Here is a 21,841-nt window from a genome sequence, read left to right on the forward strand (position 1 = left end):
CCGAGAGAAAACTCTTTTCAGGAATTACTACCTGATTTAATTTGTTAATTCTCATACTTATCAATGTCAAGTACAGTGTACAGATTTATTTTCTTGACTACATATTTCTCAACGAAACAAAGGTTTAAAGCAGATGTGTATATATTCTGTGCTCTTGAATTTATATAATATACTCATGTTCTTTGCTCCAGTAGCTGATTGCTGCTTATGCTTTATGGTGTATCTCTGATGTCATAAATATATCTAGACATTGTTTCAAAGATCTAAAGATTTTTCATGAACTTGTACACAACAACCTTCATATGTGCAGGATTTCATGTGTGGGAAGGTTGCATTCCGCAATATTATGAACATCATACTAATGGGTGTTGACACTCTAATTAATGAACGGACTACCCAAACTTACGGGATTCTTCTGGAGAAAGCTGTCCATCTTTCACTTGAAATATTTATTCTCGTAATGGAGAGAGACCTGGTTCTTGCTGATGTTTTCCGTCCACTCTACCAGGTTTTTATTCTTTCTTATGCCATTTTCTAGTTTTTGTTGGTCATTATTCTTTCTATCTGATTGTTTTTTCCTTTGAATTATGCAGCCCTTGGAGATTATATTATCTCAGAATCATAGACAAATTATATCTTTGCTAGAGTTTGTTCGATATGATTATCTTCCTCAGATTCAGCAGTGTTCAATAAAGATTATGGGCATCCTGAGGTATGGATTTTCTCTAATATTTTGATAGAAGTATTTTCTGGAAATTTTCACTTGGGAATCCATATTACTTGCATTTTTTTTTGCTTCCGGCTGCCTGTTTCAGCTTGCTATATGTTGGAGACTACATTTCATTCCCTATCAACATCTACAATTTACTGAAGAGAAATATGCAAATTGCCAATGTGCTTACTAATTTCTTCCCATGAACGTTCTAGAATAGTTGGGCTTGTACTGCATTTCATTCCCTATAATCTACAATTTACTGAAGAGAAATATGCAAGTTGCCAATGTGTTTACTAGTTTCTTTCCATGACAGTTCTAGAATAGTTGGGCTTGTACAGTTGCTTCTGAAAGAAGATGTTGCTAAATCTGTAATTGAGGATTACGCTGCTTGCTTGGAGTTCCGTTTTGACGATTTCCAGGTCATAGAGAACACAAAAGATGACGTCGGTGTTCTAATACTGCAGGTTGCTATTTGTAGCTTTCTTTGAGTTTCTCTTACGGACTACTTAATATACCTGTCATTTTTAACTCTGCTAGACATGTTTCATGCAGCTACTTATTGACAATATTTGTCGTCCAGCTCCCAACATTACACATTTACTCCTAAGATTTGATGTCAATGGACCTATAGAACGAACTGTTCTAAAACCAAAATCCCACTACAGGTTAAATTCATGCCATGTGCTTACATATAGTGGTGTACTTTCTTGATGAACTGACTGTCATTGTACTACAGTTGTTTAAAGATAATCCTTGACAATCTCGAAAAGGTGACAAAGCCAGATATAAATGCTTTACTTCACGAGTTCAGTTTTCAGGTTTGTTTTCTGAGTTGACAGAAACCAGATAATCTTATTTAACAATTTTTGTCTTTTTGCACAAAAAATCATTTGCCTTTGTCTGAATTCAGCTGATGTACGAGTCATGTCTTGATCCTTTAACTTGTGGACCTGTCATGGATCTCCTGAGTACAACGAAGTACCAGTTCTTTTCAAAGGTTCTCGTTTCTTGTTTCCTACTGTTCAATCAACATAGCTAAATGCTTAAATTGAAACTCATAGTTTTCTGTGCCTACTGATTTCAGCATGTTGGGACCATCGGTGTTTCACCACTTCCCAAAAGGAACAATAATCAGGCTCTTCGCATCAGCATGCTCCATGAGGTATATATCTCTGCACATCTATCTTTCTTGTTTTCTTTGTAGAAAAAATCTTTCTCGATCATCAATATTTAGAAGTCCTTTTTGAATAGTTAACAAAACTGAGAACCAATCTAGGTAAAAACTTGATGTCAATCCATTGAGCGATTAAGTCTTCCATTAAATTATTCTTTATATATATCAAATTATAGTTTGTCACGAAATGTAGGGAAGTACAATCTGAAAACAGTTAGGGACATGCTAGGTAGTTTAATAGCGACCTTCAGGTATTCTCCATTTCAGGTAATTTGTTGCATTTGTGCAACTACTTGGACACTACCAAACTGCTAATACTTTGCAATAACTGAAAAGTGCTAGCAAGTTGGCAGCACAATTCTTTTATCTGATGGGATATGGGAAAACAACTGGATTTTTGGAGATCTTGTTTTGCTACTTAGCAATCATATATCAGTTGCGAAACCAAATGGCTGATTTTCAGGATATTATTGGTTTTGGTGGTTGACTGCTATTTTAGTCTTGTTGGTATTTTTGTTCTGTTATTAAACTGTAGTTTGTTGTTGGTTTCAGAGGGCGTGGTTGCTAAAGATACAAGCATTGGCACTACATGTATCTGATATATCATCATCTGTGTATCGGGAAGCTTGTCTGGCTATTCTTAGCGATGCTTTTGGTCACTGTGCTGAGAACATGAAGAATGCAAGCATGTTCCAATCTCCTGGCACTCCCATTTGCACTAGCAGTGGGCTGATGAATAGAAATAAGGTAAATGTGTGCTATTTTTGTTTGTTGACTTGCTTGTTTTTTGAATGAAGAAATAGTTCTGTGCGGTAGTGTCTGTAAATCTGTGATCTAGTGTGTATTGGATTATTGTCAGTATATTTTCATATTAAATGCAGCTTGTTAGAAGATGATCTGGTTACGAGAGTTGAACTTGATTTCCCGCTTCCAAGTGTACGGATTATACTGAACTACAAAATGTCCTGGGAACTGATGTCACCATTAGCATTCAGTTGGACATGTGTACTTAGATAAGTATGATGTTATCTCCATTGTGATGGAATGTTTTTTTCTGCGGCAGGACTTATTTTTTATTACCTCACTGTAGCTCTGCGCAATTATTGCAAGCCCTTAGTTTCTTAGTGAAAGCACCTCGAAATCTGTTGGTACCATTAAGGCTGTTAGCCTGAACCTCTCCTTTCTTTCTGGACACACACACACACACACAAGAAAGTTCTTGTTCTGGGCAACAGATGCCCTTGCTCAGGCTAACAGCTCTGCGCAATTATTGCAAGCCCTTAGTTTCTTAGTGAAAGCACCTCGAAATCTGTTGGTACCATTAAGGCTGTTAGCCTGAACCTCTCTTCTTTCTTTCTGGACACACACAAGAAAGTTCTTGTTCTGGGCAACAGATGCCCTTGCTCTTTCACTTAGTAACCAATGCTTATTTTTACATCCATGGGGCGCATGTCCTTATATAAGACTTTACTCAAACCGACCTAGCTAAACTACTCTTAGACAGCTAGCACATGATCAGTATCTTCTACCAAAACAAGAGTACAACTCTGACAACAACAACAACAACAACAACAAAGCCTTTAGTCCCAAACAAGTTGGGGTAGGCTAGAGGTGAAACCCATAAGATCTCGCAACCAACTCATGGCTCTGGCACATGGATAGCAAGCTTCCACGCACCCCTGTCCATAGCTAGCTCTTTGGTGATACTCCAATCCTTCAGGTCTCTCAACGGACTCCTCCCATGTCAAATTCGGTCTACCCCGCCCTCTCTTGACATTCTCCGCACGCTTTAGCCGTCCGCTATGCACTGGAGCTTCTGGAGGCCTGCGCTGAATATGCCCAAACCATCTCAGACGATGTTGGACAAGCTTCTCCTCAATTGGTGCTACCCCAACTCTATCTCGTATATCATCATTCCGGACTCGATCCTTCCTCGTGTGGCCACACATCCATCTCAACATACGCATCTCCGCCACACCTAACTGTTGAACATGTCGCCTTTTAGTCAGCCAACACTCCGCGCCATACAACATTGCGGGTCGAACCGCCGTCCTGTAGAACTTGCCTTTTAGCTTTTGTGGCACTCTCTTGTCACAGAGAATGCCAGAAGCTTGGCGCCACTTCATCCATCCGGCTTTGATTCGATGGTTCACATCTTCATCAATACCCCCATCCTCCTGCAACATTGACCCCAAATACCGAAAGGTGTCCTTCCGAGGTACCACCCGGCCATCAAGGCTAACCTCCTCACACCTAGTAGTACTGAAACCGCACATCATGTACTCGGTTTTAGTTCTACTAAGCCTAAACCCTTTCGATTCCAAGGTTTGTCTCCATAACTCTAACTTCCTATTTACCCCCGTCCGACTATCGTCAACTAGCACCACATCATCTGCAAAGAGCATACACCATGGGATATCTCCTTGTATATCCCTTGTGACCTCATCCATCACCAATGCAAAAAGATAAGGGCTCAAAGCTGACCCCTGATGTAGTCCTATCTTAATCGGGAAGTCATCGGTGTCGACATCACTTGTTCGAACACTTGTCACAACATTATCGTACATGTCCTTGATGAGGGTAATGTACTTTGCTGGGACTTTGTGTTTCTCCAAGGCCCACCACATGACATTCCGCGGTATCTTATCATAGGCCTTCTCCAAGTCAATGAACACCATATGCAAGTCCTTCTTTTGCTCCCTATATCTCTCCATAAGTTGTCGTACCAAGAAAATGGCTTCCATGGTCGACCTCCCAGGCATGAAACCAAACTGATTTTTGGTCACGCTTGTCATTCTTCTTAAGCGGTGCTCAATGACTCTCTCCCATAGCTTCATTGTATGGCTCATCAACTTAATTCCACGGTAATTAGTACAACTCTGAACATCCCCCTTGTTCTTGAAGATTGGTACTAATATACTCCGTCTCCATTCTTCTGGCATCTTGTTTGCCCGAAAAATGAGGTTGAAAAGCTTGGTTAGCCATACTATCGCTATGTCCCCGAGACCTTTCCACACCTGGGTCCATCACCTTGCCTTCTTTCATCCTTTTTAAAGCCTCCTTCACCTCAGACTCCTGGATTCGCCGCACAAAACGCATGCTGGTCTCATCAAAGGAGTCGTCCAGTTCAATGGTAGAACTCTCATTCTCCCCATTGAACAGCTTGTCGAAGTACTCCCGCCATCTATGCTTAATCTCCTCGTCCTTCACCAAGAGTTGGCCTGCTCCGTCCTTGATGCATTTGACTTGGCCAATATCCCTCGTCTTCCTCTCTCGGATCTTGGCCATCTTATAGATGTCCCTTTCACCTTCCTTCGTGCCTAACCGTTGGTAGAGGTCCTCATATGCCCGACCCCTTGCTTCACCAACAGCTCGCTTTGCGGCCTTCTTCGCCATCTTGTACTTCTCTATGTTGTCTGCACTCCTATCCAGGTATAGGCGTCTGAAGAGTACAACTCTGACACCTAATGTAAATTCCAACTTCGCTTTTACTACTGCTTGCTGCAGCCCTTTCTTACTCACTACTAACTACTAAGGCAACTAGCTAGCTGTTGCTGGCAGCTTCTGGCACGAACCCAACTTGGACTTATCTTCCTTGTTCAAGTCACAACAAGGTTAGCTCCAACAAACCACAGAAATGTGGCTAGAAATACGATGGCTACTGTTTTTCTCGTTGATCATCGTCCTAGATATAATTCTTGCTGCTGCCTTTAATAGTCCAACTTGATTTAGCTGCCTGCCTGCATTTTTGCCAGTTCCTTTTAGTAACCATAAGCTAGTATCACACCTAAGGTGCGTTTGGTTGGAGAATGTAGTGGATTGTAATGGGTTGGTTCCAGATTTGGGGCCATCCGGCTGTTTGGTTGGAGGAGTGGAATGCAATGAGGTGGTTCCACACAGAGGAATATTCCCTCAGATGCTGAGGTAACACCAAATCAGCCGGACTGTCTTGTTCTTGCTAGAATCTCATGTTCTGTGCTCTCATGCGACTTCCCAACCTCACCGCTCCATCCTCTCACCCAGTAACCTCTCACATACTCGCCTCCTCTCTCACGTGGGCGCACCTCAAGCATCGATGTGCAAATGTTGCGGAAGGGGGAGGCAGGGGGCCAGGGCTGGTTTTGGCCAGCGGTGGCCACACCTGGGTGGCAGCCCGGCAAGGTGAGCACGGCAAGGTGAGCACACACAAGATCCATTGGGAAGTCAACGGCTGCGCTGTGGAATCTCTGCAGGTGCTCTTGCGCTGGGAGACACACCGGTAGCAGGTGCCACACTGCATCGTTGGTGAGCCTGCCCAAGGCACTGTTTATGAGTTGGAACGACTAGTCGTCGACTAGTCGATGAGTCGTAAAAAAATGTCGACTAGTCGACGAGTCGCGACTAGTCGCAACTACAGGGTCGACTATTCAAGAGTCGCTACCCCAAGGGCAAGGGTATCAAGCTCACCATCATCGAGGAACAGAGGAAGAGAATGCGGCCGCCCACCTCGCAGGCTTGATTTTGAGGCGTCAATTTGTTTTGCTATCGTGAGTCATCTGCAAGGATATAGAACCATGTTCCCAGAACTTCCGTTTCTAAGTTTTGGCTGTCTTTCTTGATTTGCGAACCCGAGGTTGCTAGGTGTAATGGGACAGTTTACATTATTTAAGTGCTATTCGAGGCATCCCTGGTTTTCTTGCATGTTCCAGTGATCAAGTTTCGGCATTCTCTATCGAGATGCGTTGGAAGTTTGGATCATAGGTTATATAATTTTACTTCTCAGGTACACTAGGAAGTAGCATGGTGTGGTCAATTATTTGAGGTGCTTGTTTCCAGGAAAGATAATGTTTTTTAGTCACATAGTAACCTTTTACTTTTTTGTGGTTGCTGAAATCGAGAAAACCTTGATCTGTTGTTAATGTTGACTTGTGTGGTTGTATGCACTAATTATTGGTACCATCTGGGTTATGATTGTTGAGAACTTGTGATTATACATAGCATATGAGAGAGGGGGGGGGGGGTAATCTCACCCTTCTTCCTATTGAAGGTATGGGATATCTCTCCAACAAAACACCGAGATGGAACCTTTCCATTATATTTTACTATTTTCGACCAAACAGAAGAATGGACCTGTTCCATTCCAGTTGGATGGAACCATTCCATTCCATTCCACTTGGTTCTCCAACCAAACACACCCCTAGTTGGGCATGCTTTATTTTACTAGGTACCATATACATGAAATCAAAAATCTATTAGAAATTCCTAGCACCTGTGCAACTACATCAGCTTAGAAGATTATGCATGGAGAATATTTTTGGACCAAAAAAGTGAATTATGGAGCAGTCTAGGTGCTCAATACCCTGAACATCGGTTTCAAAATTGAGTGGACCATGGACCACAAAGGACAGCTTCTTTGGATGAGGGACCATCTGGTGGCAACATCACTGGCTGGCTGGATTGCCTTTTAGACTTGGCAATGATTTGGGATTATTGATGGCCTAGCGACTGAACAGTGAACGACGGAGTCAGAGGTGGCTTGAAGCGCAAATGCTTCACCGGCGTTAATAAAACTCATGCCTGTACACCATTCAGGACACCAGAAAACTTCAGAAGTATCCGGACTTGCTAAACTTTTATTCCTTAACAGTGAGAGTAAGATGTCTTGACAATTTGTCAGCTAGAAAATCTTATGTGCTATTTGTTTCATGTAGGTTTTGGAATTGCTTGAAGTTGTACAGTTCAGATGTCCAGACACTTCAATGAAATACCCTCAGTTGCTTTCAAATCTGAGAGTTGAATCAAAGGTGTGCATTTGAACCTGTGAAATTATTATTTTGTTTTTTGGTATCTCATCAGTTTTTTGATACTTAGATTGAAGAGATCCTACGGAATTCTGCAACATCTGAATTTGGCGGTGTATATTATTTTTCGGAGAGAGGTGATCGACTGATTGATCTGGATGCGTTCCATCAAAAGCTTATCCAGGTTGCGTGTTCAGTCCTGTTCATATTGGGTTTTGAGATTATCATGTTCCTCAAGTTGCTTCTTTTGATGTTCAGATGTCACAAGAACTGCACACACAATTGAGCGAGTCTGAGAAAGGAGAGCTAAAAGAATCGTTCCATCGTATGCTGAAATGGGCCTGGAGATATAACAAAAATCTTGAAGAACAGGCAGCCCAGCTTCACATGTTAACTAGCTGGTCTCAAATTGTTGAAGTGAGTTGTGTTTGCATGACCACTTAATCTTTTCTGTTGTGAATTTGATATAGTAACCCGCTTGTTGTTAATTTCAGGTAGCTGTATCAAGAAGGATGTCATTGCTTGAGAATCGTTCACAGTTATTGTTTGAGTGAGTTTTTACTCTCTTCTCGTAGAATGTAAACTCTTGTTCTTGATAAGTGTAACAATCGTATTGGACACAATGCTGCAGGCTGCTTGACGCTTCATTGGGTGCCACATCATCTCCAGACTGTTCAGTGAAAATGGCGTATATTTTAACCAATGTAAGTTGTCCTTTAGCTGCTCTGTATCAATTATCATTCTCTTAATCGAGTACCATACCTTCTGTAGACTACTTAAATTTGTTCATGTGGCCATTTTCAAGGTAGCATTGACCTGTATGGCTAAACTGCGGGATGAAAGATTCATATGCCCAACTGGTGCAGATTCTGATGCAGTTACGTGCCTTGACATTATCTCGGCAAAACAGTTGTCAAATGCAGCCTGTAACTCATTGTTGTTCAAGCTCATTATGGCAATAATGAGAAATGAATCGTCTGAAACCTTGAGAAGACGGTAATTTCACCATCATTGGTGATTAGAGCACAAATAACCTTTTTTATCCAACTTGTTCTTTCCTTTTCCAGTATAAATGCTGACTTTGGATTGTCTTTTGCAGCCAATATGCATTACTATTGAGTTACTTCCAGTATTGTGGTAGCATTCTCGACTCTGATGTTCCTCCGTCAGTTATCCGTTTCTTGCTACTTGAAGAACAGGAGGGAGATGATGATGAACTCACTCTTCAAAATGTTCTGAAGGAGCAAAGTGAATTAGCACGTGCCAACTTTGCTATCATAAGGAAGGAAGCTCAAGCTGTCATCGATTTGGTTAGGCATTCTTCTGTTAATAAAAAATAATGGATGCTTTGTTTGATGCATAGTTAAAAAAGGCGCGCCTAAGCGAGCGCTTAAGGCCTAGGCTCTAGGCGTTGGCAAAACGCATTGCGCATAACTATGCTTAATCTGTGCATATGCTTTGGTCAGTAAAGCGCAAGGCGGTGGCAAAACACACAATTAACGCCTAGCGCTTTTTTGAACTATGGTTTGATGTGTTGCATCAGTCAGTTGAATTTTCTTTTAAAACCCTGTCATGTCTGAAGATGCATATGAGGTAGCTTGGGGCCATAATACTCAAAGGCCAGGTAGCTGAAGTGACAACTGACAGTTATTCAGTTGACACTAGGCTAAGTTTGCCATATGCTAGCCTGACAAAATTGTTTGGATAAATTGTAGATAATTTATGTATTATTTGTCATGCTTTAGATGATGCTCTTATTGGTGTTGGATAGCATTCCTTTCTCTGACCTTATGTTCTAATTAGAGATCTAGGCAAAATTTCTATTGCGATTATGTTAAAGAGAAGCATAAGGTATTGCAAGTTTGCTGTACATCTGTGACATGGTCCCAATCAAAGCGGCTGTGTAAACTTTTTATATGCATATCTCTGCCTGTCATCACCACACCAACATGGTTCTGGTCTTTTGTATGGCGAGATGGTTTTGGACAACATTCTCCAATTATACTTACTAAAGTGTGCATTGCTGTATTCTTATGTTGTCGACCAACCCTAATATTCATGAAATTTCATGTCTTATTGTAAGTTGACTACATTTACTAAGCACATTGTTGAATGTTATATGGTTCATTTTTATTTTGTTCCATTACAGGTTACTAAGGATGCTATCCATGGGAGCGAAACTGGGAAAGCAATTTCGTTTTATGTTCTTGATTCATTAGTTAGTATTGACCATGAAAAGTATTTCTTAAACCAGCTTCAAAGTCGAGGAATTCTCAGATCATGTCTAACTGATGTTAGCAACTATTTGTCAAAGGTGCAGACTTTGTTTCCAACTGCTGTAAATTTGTTTTTTGAGAATCTGCTGGCTAGTTTTAGGCATTATTTTATTATATACCACTGACTTATTGCTAACCTCCTTTGAAAATGAATCTGTGCTTGTGTTGTGAAGCTTTCTTTTTCCTTCTCACTCTCTATGTGGGATAGAGCTACCACTTGGGGGTGTATCTAATAATAACTACAAAAATAGGACAATGAGAAATAAAAACTAGTCTAGGCCACCATATCAGATTTGGGTAGTGCAATTCAAGCAGGGGTGTCTTCCATTTTACTAAAAGGTACACATGGATAGGAATTTAAAGGTGAAATTGTTATGGATTTTCTGGATAAATGTTGGTTGCTTTATTGGCCGTTTCAAACCACAAAGATATGGTTGTCCCTGGGTCTGACAGACAGTGTTGTTAAATCTGATTATTTTGTGGCTTTTATTTGTATCTGTCTGAACCATGAAGATATGGTCCCACAGCCAATGTTCTTACATCTGATTATTTATGGCTTTTATTTTATCTGTCTGAAACAAGAAACTCTAGGTATGCCTATGTTCTTTTTTTCTAGAAAGCAGTGATAACATATCTCTATTGTTTTATGAAGCCTGATAACTGCATTATTTTCCATTATCTTTGTCTTTTTGTACACATGGAGTATTAAAGATGAACAGCCACAGTAAGATGGGGTTTGTGTGGAAAAGTTTAGTGGAGTTTCTCTTTGAAAGATTTCGTTTATTGTCAGTGTGCTCGTGGTTTTGTAATTAGCATTAGCAATGAAGTTTGCTGCCTATAGTTCTTTGTCTTGCTTTTCCTACTGTCCTGTTTCATCAACTTTCTTTTGTTTTTGTAGGACATGTCATTCTCATCAGAGTTTTCACAGCGGTTTTGCACTATTGATGCTCAGTTTTCATTACTTCTGAGAATCACTCACCATTATGGCAAACATGGCTCTCAGATTTTGTTATCCATGGGTGCTTTACAAAATCTTTCATCGTGCAACCTCTCGGGTTATCAGAAAAAGGTGTGCTATGAAGTCTGTACCGTTTAGCTGTTAAATGCTTATTGTTTATGCAGATGCACTTACAATATTTGTATATTATCAGGGAAGTTCAAGGCTAAACTCCAATGTTGTGAAGGAACGAGCTGGGGAAATTGACAAGAAGTGGTCTCTTACTGCACCAGTACTGCGGATAATCACATCTTTCACATCCCTCGTGGACTCAGCTGATTTTCTTGAGGTCAGTATGTCCTCATTTTCTTATGTCATCTGCGCCGAGCATTTGGAAACATAAATGTGTACTATTCTGGGTATCCACTTTTTTTTTTTCATGCCATATGCCTAGTTACATTTGGGGAAAAAATTATTTGCACGAGAAGTAAACAATGAAGATTAAATGGCATTTGATCTCTGTGAAGTTCAATTTCTTTTTGATAGTCGTATACGGCAGGCAATGGCCCTGCAAAAAAAGCATTAAATAAAAGAATGTAAAAAGGAAAATTAGAAATATAAATTTTGATGAGCTATAAGCTAACATGAAGTACATAGCACTACTTCTAGGTATTTCTATATTGTTTCGTATTTAATTATGACGATCGATGGCTAAATATGATTAGCTTAACGATCTTGCTCTAGTCTTGCTATTTTGTCAATGGCCAGGGACATTTTACTGTTTAAGTTAAATAGCAATTCCTTCTAAGTAGCATTGGGCATAATCAATGGTCTTCATGGGGACCGTGGGCTATTGGTTGTGATGAGTTCCACTTGAGACGCATCCTTTGCTTTGATGTTAGTCTGTGAAATCTCTGTATTTCTGTTCCACTAGAAATTTAAATCTTGATTCAGGTGAAGAACAAAATTGTACGTGAGATAGTGGATTTTGCCAAGCAGCATCAGTCCATTTTTAATAGCATTTTAAGAGAGAACATATCTGGAGCTAATGCCTTCAGCTTGGAGCGGCTTAATATGGTGGTTTCTATTCTCAGCAAGGTTTGTTATTTGCTTCTCATTTGATTTTCGTCTTTTACATTATGGTGGGTTCACCTTCTTTGTATACTTTATAGATATGGGCATACGAGGAAAATGATGAATGCAGCTATGTCCAAGATCTATTCTCCATGATGCATTCTCTTTTTAGTCTTGATTTTGGATCTCTGAATTTCATTCAATCACCAAATATGATTGAGGCAAGTCCTAATCTTCTATTTGTGTACTCTTATGCACTTGGGTCTCTTCTAATACATGTAAATGTCACTGCCCACCAGAATCAGAAGTCAGAGTTGGTATTATTTGGTATCTGCTTTGGCCTAATCTCTTACCTATATTTTCTGGCTACAAAGAAGAACATGCGGTTTCAAGTAAGTGATGCTGTTTAAACCCCTATTATGTTTTTTGTTCATGGTCGTGTTCTCTGTACAGTCAGGTTTAAGTACAATAAAGGAAAAAAAAGTATTTTGGTGATTTTGCTATTTGGTTGCAGTCATCCTACTTTTTGATTGGTTAGAACCTTGCTCGTAATAATCTGTTAGTTAATAAACTCGTGCTTGTAGTGATCAGGCATGAGGCTTGTGAGTTGTGACGTCTTTCTCATAAATTTATATTCAATGCAACTTCAATGCTGCTTTCTACTCGATATTTCCAAAAAAAGGCGGTGAAAAAAAAACAATTTTGTCCCACATGTTACTGCACATGTCCCTAATGGTTGCTTTGGCAGTCTCCAGTATGGAACTTTGATTGTTTATTTTGAAGTAATATGCTGGTAAACACATAAACTTATGATATTGTCAAAATAAATACAAAAATCCTACACTTACGGACTACCAGCTACGGACTCGTCGTACGGACATACCTGTCCTCCCCACGCTAAACTCTCCCTCCCTGATTTTCGGTGGGGGCCCCAACGTGATCCAATAAGATAAGGCCGCCACCAGCCCGTGACTATAATCCGTAAGTATCACCCCGTAACTCTAGCAAAGCTCAAATAAATATACAAAAATTCTATCATATGATATGTCTGTCTGCAATCCTGCATAACGCTTGGGGAATTGAACTAAGTGACCAATGTAGTGTTATATGTGTATCACCATGTAAAAGTCAAATGCAGAGTCCAATTGTTTGGTGCTTTATATGTTTTCATACATTGTTGATTACATTCTGCAACCTGACCTTGCAGATTTCAGACGGTGATAACAACAAACTTGGCCAGCAGCAACCAACACTACAAATGGTTTCAAATCTTCTGAACTCTGTAACACTTGCTCTTGAGAGAGTAGGTGAAGAAAAATATTTGTTGTTGAATAAGGTATTTAATTTGCCAAGCTACCTTGACACTAAATATGTTACTTGGAGCGGATTCCAAGTAAGTAGCATATCCGCTGAATATGTAGTTGGAAGTTGAATACATATCTGGAGTTGATGGAAATGATCTGGTGGTTTAGTTCTTTGGATTTGAAAGTAACTATGTGTATGCTCTCAATCTTTGATTCCACAAGATTTAATTTGTCTGCTTCATCCTACAGGTTCGTGATTTGAATGAGTTATCTAGGAAGGAGGTCGATGAGATAATAAAAGTATGCATGAAGCAAGATTGCATCTCGCCCAATGATAACATCCGTAAAAGGTACCACTCTTTTGTTTCTGGATTCTTACCCACAATCTTGGTTCAGATGTACGCTATCTTGTCATTCAAACATCTCAGCAATAATGCGCACATTTCGAAGGGGAAAACATAATAGAGAACTAAACAAATATTCCTGGTCCTTTGACTAAATGTTCTTTATTCTGCTTGGGATGACAATAGCGAAAATATACAAGTACATCATTATTTGACCGTGGTAAAGTTTTTTCTCTCATGTGTTATCATGCTATTACTAGGCACTGTATCATGCATTAGCTATCCTGCAATGGTCGTAAGTTTATATTGTATCAATGGTTGATGCTATCTACTCATCAACAGCATTTCAGTAGGTAACCACGAGACTGTTTCTCTCTTTGTAGGAGATATATTGCAATGATAGATTTGTGTTGCATGGCTGGCAACCGAGACCAGCTTATAACACTTCTACTCCAAGTCGCCGAATGTGCCATCACTATTCTCCTTGTTCATTTCCACGATGAGTATGGATATTTATTGGTTTTGCAAACACTTTTTTTCTTACTGTTTATTCTTGAAGTCTGAAACACCATTACGTTCATATATTTGTAGAGCTTGTGCAGAAGACTTGTCTTCATTTTCCGATGAACTACTCCCTTTATTGGAGAGGCTAGAGCATCTAAAAGAGGTACGGAACTCATATAAATGTCTCAGTTCATTTGCTCAGCTTTAAATTAATGTATGTATGTAAGCAAAATTGGGCCAGGTGAATATAAAAACTTCTATTGAACTTGCTGAGAAGTTTGGGATCTACTTTCTCATGCTTGGCTTTGTTGGGGTTGGTGTGCTTTGAAAATGGAACAATTTCTTTGGCTGCCCTTTCAGGACAAAGTTGGACGTAATCTCAAGTTGTTCTACAGATCTGTTAGCACTCTGAAAGAGATGACCGTAAGAAGCATGACCATGTGATGGATATCGGGGAGCAGTATACAATAGAAATGATTTGTAGGATATGTGTAACAATGTTGTTGTATATGGTGACTTGCTGGCATATCGAAATGTTATTGCTCTGGTGAGAGGCCAATTTCTGCTTTGATATGTTGTTGATTGGGGAATTCAATAGTTTGGTCAAATTGTAAATTGATCTCCATCTTGACATTCATAATTTGGTGGATTTGTTGTTAAAGGTATGGACTATCCTTATTTTGGCTGTTTACATGAAGGGAAACACCTCCCTACAGTAGTCTGATGTGAATCATTTGTCGGACTTGTTGGAAAACGTCGGTTTGTATTTGATCTCATGGCTGAGAGAAGCCCTTAAATTAAGCCTGATGTTTTTTGGGTTTTTATCATTTATGCCACTAGTTGTGTCTCACTACTCAGTTTTGCCATTAGAAATTATAACTGCTCAAAAATGCCATCATTCCGTGAGATGTTTTCTCACAAATGACATTAGATATCTCAAAAATGCCATCGTTCCATTAGATGTTTGCTCAGAAATACCATTAAACATCGTTATTGTCAGGTCAAACTCGTTGACCATGTTATACGACAAAAATACCCCTATACCCACATGTCACCTCTCTCTATCTCATAATGATAAGTGTGGATCCCACTTGTTAGGAGTAAGCAAGCGGATAATTTTATAGAAAATAAGAACGCTGTTGGCATCAGGTGGGACCCAAACTTTATTGTAGTGAGATAGAGGAAGAGCTGACATGTTGATCTATAGGTATTTTGGTCATTATGATATGGCAAACGGGATTTGAGCCGACAATCATGGTGTCGAGTGGCATTTTTGAGCATGCACCTACCGAAGCGATGGCATTTTTGAGCAGTTGAAATTGCTAGTGGCAAAACTGAGTAGTGATAAATGATAAAAACCCATGTTTTTTAGACTTTTTTCTTGAAACAAACAAGGTTTTTAGATTACAGACCACCCAACCAAAATACAAAGGACCACACTGTCCCAAATACGCGGAGAAATGGAACCAGTCTGACACGGAGGCAAAACAAGATACTACTCGGGGAACGTGAAACCCGTTTCGACAGACGCAAATACCAACAGGCTCAAACTGTCGGGGTGGTCTGGCGAGCCAGCTTCAGTGTGTTCTTGCTCCCTCATGCGCCCAGCATCGCGTGGCTTTCCCAACGGTGTCCACATCTGTAAGAAGAGGTGACATTTGAAAATAATATCAGCGGATGAGTGGGGAATTTCTTCTCTATTGCAATTTTGTTTCGGGTCGTCCAAAGAGACCACAACAGTGCTCCTATGCAGCCAAACTATCCTTGCATTCATTCCCCGCTGGGACGAGAGCAAGGCAAGCAGGTCCCCACTGGAGAGGGGATTTTAGTTTTGACTGAACATTTTCCGAACGGCGCTCCACGCAAATCTAGCTAGAACGCAGCTAAAGAAAACATGGTTTGCGTTCTCCCCTAGTCTGCAAACGGCACAAGAACCATCAACTGGTCCTTTGCGTTTGGCCATGTTATCCGTTGTCGGCAATCGGTTTCGAAACATTTGCCACATAAAGGTTTTGATTTTGAGTGGCAGGGCCACCTTCCATAGCCCCCTAGCTATGCCGAGCGAGTTGCCCTCGGTCATTTTATTGTAAAGAGATTTGATCAAGAACTTTTGAGAGGCGGCCATGCCCCATGTGACAGCATCGGCCCCCAGACTGAGTTGTCAGTCGCCTAGCAAAGCCACAAGATCAGCCCAGCTTGCCTCCTCAGCCGGGTCGAGTGTGCACATGGAGTGAATCGCTTGGGGGGGGGGGGGGTGAGACCTAAGGGCCTCGCCCACCAGAATATTAGTGTCCGTGGCAAGTTGAAAGATCGCAGTGTGGGATTGCCACAACGGCGTCTGATCCAACCAGCTATCAAGCTAGAACCGTGTGGACATGCCGTTATTTACGTTAAAACGGCCCCCTACCGAGAAAGCCGGTCTAACCGCTTGAATCCCATTCCAAAACGAAGAACCGAATGACTTGGCCTTGAACAGATTCCCATCCGGGAAATATTTTGCCCGAAGGAGATCCGCCCAGAGTCCCGACTCGTTTTGGTCAAGACGCCACCACCATTTGGTAAGAATAACAACATTCATTAACTTGGAGTTAGTAATCCCCAAGCCTCCGAATTTTTTTGGCCTACATACCGCCGCCCACTTGACCAAATGGTATTTGCGTTTAATTCCGGTTCCTTCCGAAAAGAACCGGGAGCGGGGGGTGTCAAGTTTTGCGTGGACACCATCCGCGAGAAGAAACATTCCCATTGTAAAAAGAGGCGGTGAGGAGAGGCTCGAGTTCGTGAGAATCAATCTAGCCGCTGAGGACATGAACCTCCCTCTCCACGGGCTTACCCCATTGGCCACTTTGCCATATAAAGGTTCCCATTCATAGATTGACAACTTCCAATGTGAGATCAGGAGGCCAAGGTATTTGATCGGGAAGCCCCCAAGCTTGCAGTTGAGTAAATTAGCCACCCGCACACTGTCCTGATCACCCATCCCTATGGTGATGACTTCGCTTTTTAGGAAATTAATTTTCAGCCTCGACAAAATCTCAAAGGCAAGGAGCAATAGCTTGATCGAGGCGATATTATGGTTGTCTGGCTCAAAGAGGAGCATCGTAACCCTTTGATGTGACCCGCAGCCCTTGCCTTGGAAAGCATGGCCGCCAAGGCATCCGCAACAAAGTTAAAAATGAGCGGGGAACTTGGATCTCCTTGGCGGAGTCCCCTTTTATTGCGGAAAAACTTGCCCATTGTGCCGTTTATCGTGACCGCCGTATGCCCGCTACTGATTAAGTGCATGATACGATGGACGAAACCTGCCTCAAAACCCTTTTTGAGGAGGACCTCCCGAACAAACTTCCAGTTCACACGGTCGTATGCTTTTTCGAAATCTAGCTTGAGCAGAACACCCTTCCTCTTGGTGCGCTTGAGTTGGTGGACAATCTCCAGTAGCGCGATTGACCCTTCTAGGATGTTACAACCCTTAAGAAAGGTGGTCTGGCTTTTGCTAATCACTCGTTGCGCTATAGGCGCTAAGCGAGTGGCATACGCTTTCGCACAAACTTTGAACGGAACGTTTATGAGAGTGATCAGCCTAAACAATTTAGTGTTGTCCGCACCTTTAACCTTAGGGATCAAACTAATAGCGCCGTAGTTGAGGCGAGACAAGTCAACCGTACCCAGGGCAAACCCGTTCACGATAGCATAGAAGAGGTGCTTAAGGCATGACCAAAACTTTTTGGAAAACTCCACAGGCCACCCATCCGGGTCGGGCACCGCATCCGTCTTCATATCGGTCAAAGCTTTGTCAATCTCTTCCGGCAGGAAACACAGAGCGAGCCCATAGTTCTCCTCCTGCGATACCCGCTCCATTGGATCCCACAAATCCTCCCGCAGGCAGAGAGCCTTTTCATCAGCCGTCCCCAAAAGGCCAATGAAAAACTCATAAATATGGCTAACTATTTCACGCTGGGTCAGGATGAGGCCATTGTCGGACTGGAGACGCAAAATGGAACACTTGCGTTTCCGACCGTTAGCATACGCGCGAAAGTAGCCGGTATTCGCATCTCCTTTAGTCACCCATCTGACACCGCCTCTACGGCGCCAATATTCTTCTTCTGCTTGAAGAATCACGAGGACTTGGTTTTCTAGAGCGTATCTCTGGGCCCATTCACCTTCTGAGAATGGCCTAACATCCGCCTGGACGTCGAGCGACGCGATCTCGTCGACTATCCTAGCTCTCTCCCTCTTGGATTCACTCCCATGATCGCCCCCACCCACGAAGGAGCGCGCGCAGGGCGCCGGCCGCGGCAGTCCAGAACTCCGCCGGGGCGCGTTGCCGCCCTAGCTGCGAAATGATCAACTCCCAGCGATTGAAGACCATTTGAGCAAACCCCTCTGACTCAAACCAGGCCTTTTGGAAGTAAAATCTACTACTATGCCGAATGGAGTCCTCCCTGAGGATAGAATCAATGGGACGTGGTCAGAGCCAATTCTCGTCTCAGCCACCAGAGAACAGAGAGGAAAAAGAACCTCCCACTCTGGGGTGAAGAAGACCCGGTCTAAAATGCTGCGGACAAATCTCAGTTGCTTGTTAGTCCACGTAAACCTGGCCCCTTTTCGAGCAGCTTCACGGAGAGCGGCAGCTGCGATGGCATTATTAAACATGGACACCCTAACCCAGTCGATGTTATCATTGACATATCGAGGCTGATATTAACCACCCGATTTTCTGGCCCACGCCTCATATTCTTTCCCTGAATTAACGCTCTCCATCTCTCCTGTCCATCCCATGAAAATCGCCGAGCTTGCCATGCCCGTCTCCGCTTCTCCTCCATCGCCCAGCATGAGTTCCACCTCGTCATTGAGTCACCTTGTCCGGCGGCTGCGCGGGGAACCCACCACCTGCTCACCGACGAGCTGGTAGCCTCCCTCGTCGCAGTGCTTAATTCCGCTAGGATTGTGCCATGTTCCACTCCGCCAGGATTGGGCCCTGTTCCACCTGCAGTTTTGGCCTCCGATCCACCTCGTCTGAACGCTGTCTCGGTTTGGAAACGAGGCCATCTGGGATAGTCTCTTACGCCATGCAGGAGACAGGAGTGTGGATTTCCCGGTGATGTTGCATCTCTGCATTGTGATGACCCACAAGTATAGGGGATCAATTGTAGCTCTTTTCGATAAGTAAGAGTGTCGAAACCAACGAGGAGCAAAAGGAAATGACAAGTAGTTTTTAGTAAGGTAATGTCTGCAAGTGTTGAAATTGTAAGTAGCGAGTAGTTTGATAGCAAGATAATTTGTAACCAACAAGTAACGATAATAGTAACAAGTATGCAGCTGTTGGGGATCGTAGCAGAAATTAAAATTTTCTACGCATCACCAAGATCAATCTATGGAGTTTACTAGGAACGAGAGGGGAGGAGTGCATCTACATACCCTTGTAGATCGCGAGCGGAAGCGTTCAAGAGAACGAGGTTGATGGAGTCGTACTCGTCGTGATCCAAATCACCGATGATCCAAGCGCCGAACGGACGGCACCTCCGCGTTCAACACACGTATGGAGCAGTGACGTCTCCCACGCCTTGATCCAGCAAGGAGGAGGGAGAGGTTGAGGAAGAAGGCTCCAACAGCAGCACAACGGCGTGGTGGTGGTGGAGTGACAGTTCTCCGGCAGGGCTTCGCCAAGCACACGCGGAGGAGGAGAGGTGTTGGGGAGGGGAGGGGTTGCGCCTTCGGAAAAGTGTGGCTGCCCTCCCACCCCTCCACTATATATAGGGGCAAGGGAGAGGGGGGCCGGCCCCCTTAGATCCCATCTGGTGGGAGGGGCGGCGACCAGGGGGAGGTGGCTTGCCCCCCAAGCAAGGGGGGTGCCCCCCTTTAGGGTTCCCCCCAAACCCTAGGCGCATGGGCCCTAGGGGGGTTGGCGCCCAGCCCACTAAGGGCTGGTTCCCTTCCACCTACAGCCCATAAGGCCCTCCGAGGCAGGTGGACCTCCCGGTGGACCCCCGGAACCCCTCCAGTGGTCCCGGTACAATACCGGTATACCCCCGAATATTTCCGGTGACCGTATGGTGACTTCCCATATATAAATCTTTACCTCCAGACCATTCCAGAACTCCTCGTGACGTCCGGGATCTCATCCGGGACTCCGAACAACATTCGGATCACATACAAACCTTCCTTATAACCCTAGCGTCATTGAACCTTAAGTGTGTAGACCCTACGGGTTCGGGAATCATGCAGACATGACCGAGACACCTCTCTAGCCAATAACCAATAGCGGGATCTGGATACCCATGTTGGCTCCCACATGTTCCACGATGATCTCATCGGATGAACCACGATGTCGAGGATTCAAGCAATCCCGTATACAATTCCCTTTATCAATCGGTACGTTACTTGCCCGAGATTCGATCGTCGGTATCCCAATACCTCGTTCAATCTCGTTACCGGCAAGTCACTTTACTCGTTCCGTAATGCATGATCCCGTGACTAACTACTTAGTCACATTGAGCTCATCATGATGATGCAATACCGAGTGGGCCCAAAGATACCTCTCCGTCATAAGGAGTGACAAATCCCAATCTCGATCCGAGCCAACCCAACAGACACTTTCGGAGATACCTGTAGTGCACCTTTATAGCCACCCAGTTATGTTGTGACGTTTGGTACTCCCAAAGCATTCCTACGGTATCCGGGAGTTGCACGATCTCATGGTCTAAGGAAATGATACTTGACACTAGAAAAGCTTTAGCAAATGAACTACACGATCTAGTGCTATGCTTAGGATTGGGTCTTGTCCATCACATCATTCTCCTAATGATGTGATCCCGTTATCAATGACATCCAATGTCCATGGTCAGGAAACCGTAACCATCTATTGATCAACGAGCTAGTCAACTAGAGGCTCACTAGGGACATGTTATGGTCTATGTATTCACACATGTATTACGATTTCCGGATAACACAATTAAAGCATGAACAATAGAGAATTATCATGAACAAGGAAATATAATAATAACCATTTTATTATTGCCTCTAGGGCATATTTCCAACAGTCTCCCACTTGCACTAGAGTCAATAATCTAGTTACATTGTGATGAATCGTACACCGATAGAGTTCTGGTGTTGATCATGTTTCGCTCGTGGAAGAGGTTTAGTCAACGGATATGCGACATTCAAATCCGTATGCACTTTACAAATATCTATGTCTCCATTTTGAACATTTTCACGAATGGAGTTGAAGCGACGCTTGATGTGCCTGGTCTTCTTGTGAAACCTGGGCTCCTTGGCAAGGGCAATAGCTCCAGTGTTGTCACAGAAGAGAGTCATCGACCCCGATGCATTGGGAATAACTCCTAGGTCGGCAATGAACTCCTTCATCCAGATTGCTTCATGTGCTGCCTCCGAGGCTGCCATGTACTCCGCTTCACATGTAGATCCCGCCACGACGCTTTGCTTGCAACTGCACCAGCTGACTGCCCCACCATTCAAAATATACACGTATCCGGTTTGTGACTTAGAGTCATCCAGATCTGTGTCGAAGCTAGCATCGACGTAACCCTTTACGACGAGCTCTTTGTCACCTCCATAAACGAGAAACATATCCTTAGTCCTTTTCAGGTACTTCAGGATGTTCTTGACTGCTGTCCAGTGTTCCATGCCAGGATTACTTTGGTACTTTCCTACCAAACTTACGGCAAGGTTTACATCAGGTCTGGTACACAGCATGGCATACATAATAGACCCTA

At 42.9% G+C, this 21,841-nt stretch overlaps 1 protein-coding gene across 2 annotated transcripts in view; it reads left to right on the plus strand.

Annotated features, from left to right (window-relative positions):
• The window catches only part of LOC123144361 (nuclear pore complex protein NUP205), a 32,357-nt gene extending 17,558 nt beyond the window's left edge, over window positions 1-14,799 (plus strand). The window contains exons 19-44 of one of the 2 annotated variants that reach the window (XM_044563463.1): window positions 311-508; window positions 594-712; window positions 1,029-1,179; window positions 1,268-1,380; window positions 1,452-1,533; window positions 1,626-1,712; window positions 1,800-1,877; window positions 2,442-2,636; window positions 7,580-7,672; window positions 7,740-7,853; window positions 7,928-8,086; window positions 8,164-8,219; window positions 8,301-8,373; window positions 8,475-8,665; window positions 8,769-8,979; window positions 9,819-9,983; window positions 10,844-11,014; window positions 11,097-11,231; window positions 11,837-11,980; window positions 12,055-12,177; window positions 12,256-12,348; window positions 13,164-13,349; window positions 13,510-13,610; window positions 13,988-14,107; window positions 14,196-14,271; window positions 14,469-14,799. In XM_044563463.1, the coding sequence (XP_044419398.1) occupies window positions 311-508; window positions 594-712; window positions 1,029-1,179; window positions 1,268-1,380; window positions 1,452-1,533; window positions 1,626-1,712; window positions 1,800-1,877; window positions 2,442-2,636; window positions 7,580-7,672; window positions 7,740-7,853; window positions 7,928-8,086; window positions 8,164-8,219; window positions 8,301-8,373; window positions 8,475-8,665; window positions 8,769-8,979; window positions 9,819-9,983; window positions 10,844-11,014; window positions 11,097-11,231; window positions 11,837-11,980; window positions 12,055-12,177; window positions 12,256-12,348; window positions 13,164-13,349; window positions 13,510-13,610; window positions 13,988-14,107; window positions 14,196-14,271; window positions 14,469-14,552 (3,318 nt within the window). In that variant the 3' untranslated portion in view covers window positions 14,553-14,799. The remainder of the gene's footprint in view (window positions 1-310; window positions 509-593; window positions 713-1,028; window positions 1,180-1,267; window positions 1,381-1,451; window positions 1,534-1,625; window positions 1,713-1,799; window positions 1,878-2,441; window positions 2,637-7,579; window positions 7,673-7,739; window positions 7,854-7,927; window positions 8,087-8,163; window positions 8,220-8,300; window positions 8,374-8,474; window positions 8,666-8,768; window positions 8,980-9,818; window positions 9,984-10,843; window positions 11,015-11,096; window positions 11,232-11,836; window positions 11,981-12,054; window positions 12,178-12,255; window positions 12,349-13,163; window positions 13,350-13,509; window positions 13,611-13,987; window positions 14,108-14,195; window positions 14,272-14,468) is intronic. The other variant, XM_044563465.1, reaches the window with a different exon arrangement.
• Window positions 14,800-21,841: the final 7,042 nt, after the last annotated feature.

This window comes from Triticum aestivum, chromosome 6D (genome assembly GCF_018294505.1).
Source record: "Triticum aestivum cultivar Chinese Spring chromosome 6D, IWGSC CS RefSeq v2.1, whole genome shotgun sequence".
NCBI lineage: Eukaryota > Viridiplantae > Streptophyta > Magnoliopsida > Poales > Poaceae > Triticum > Triticum aestivum.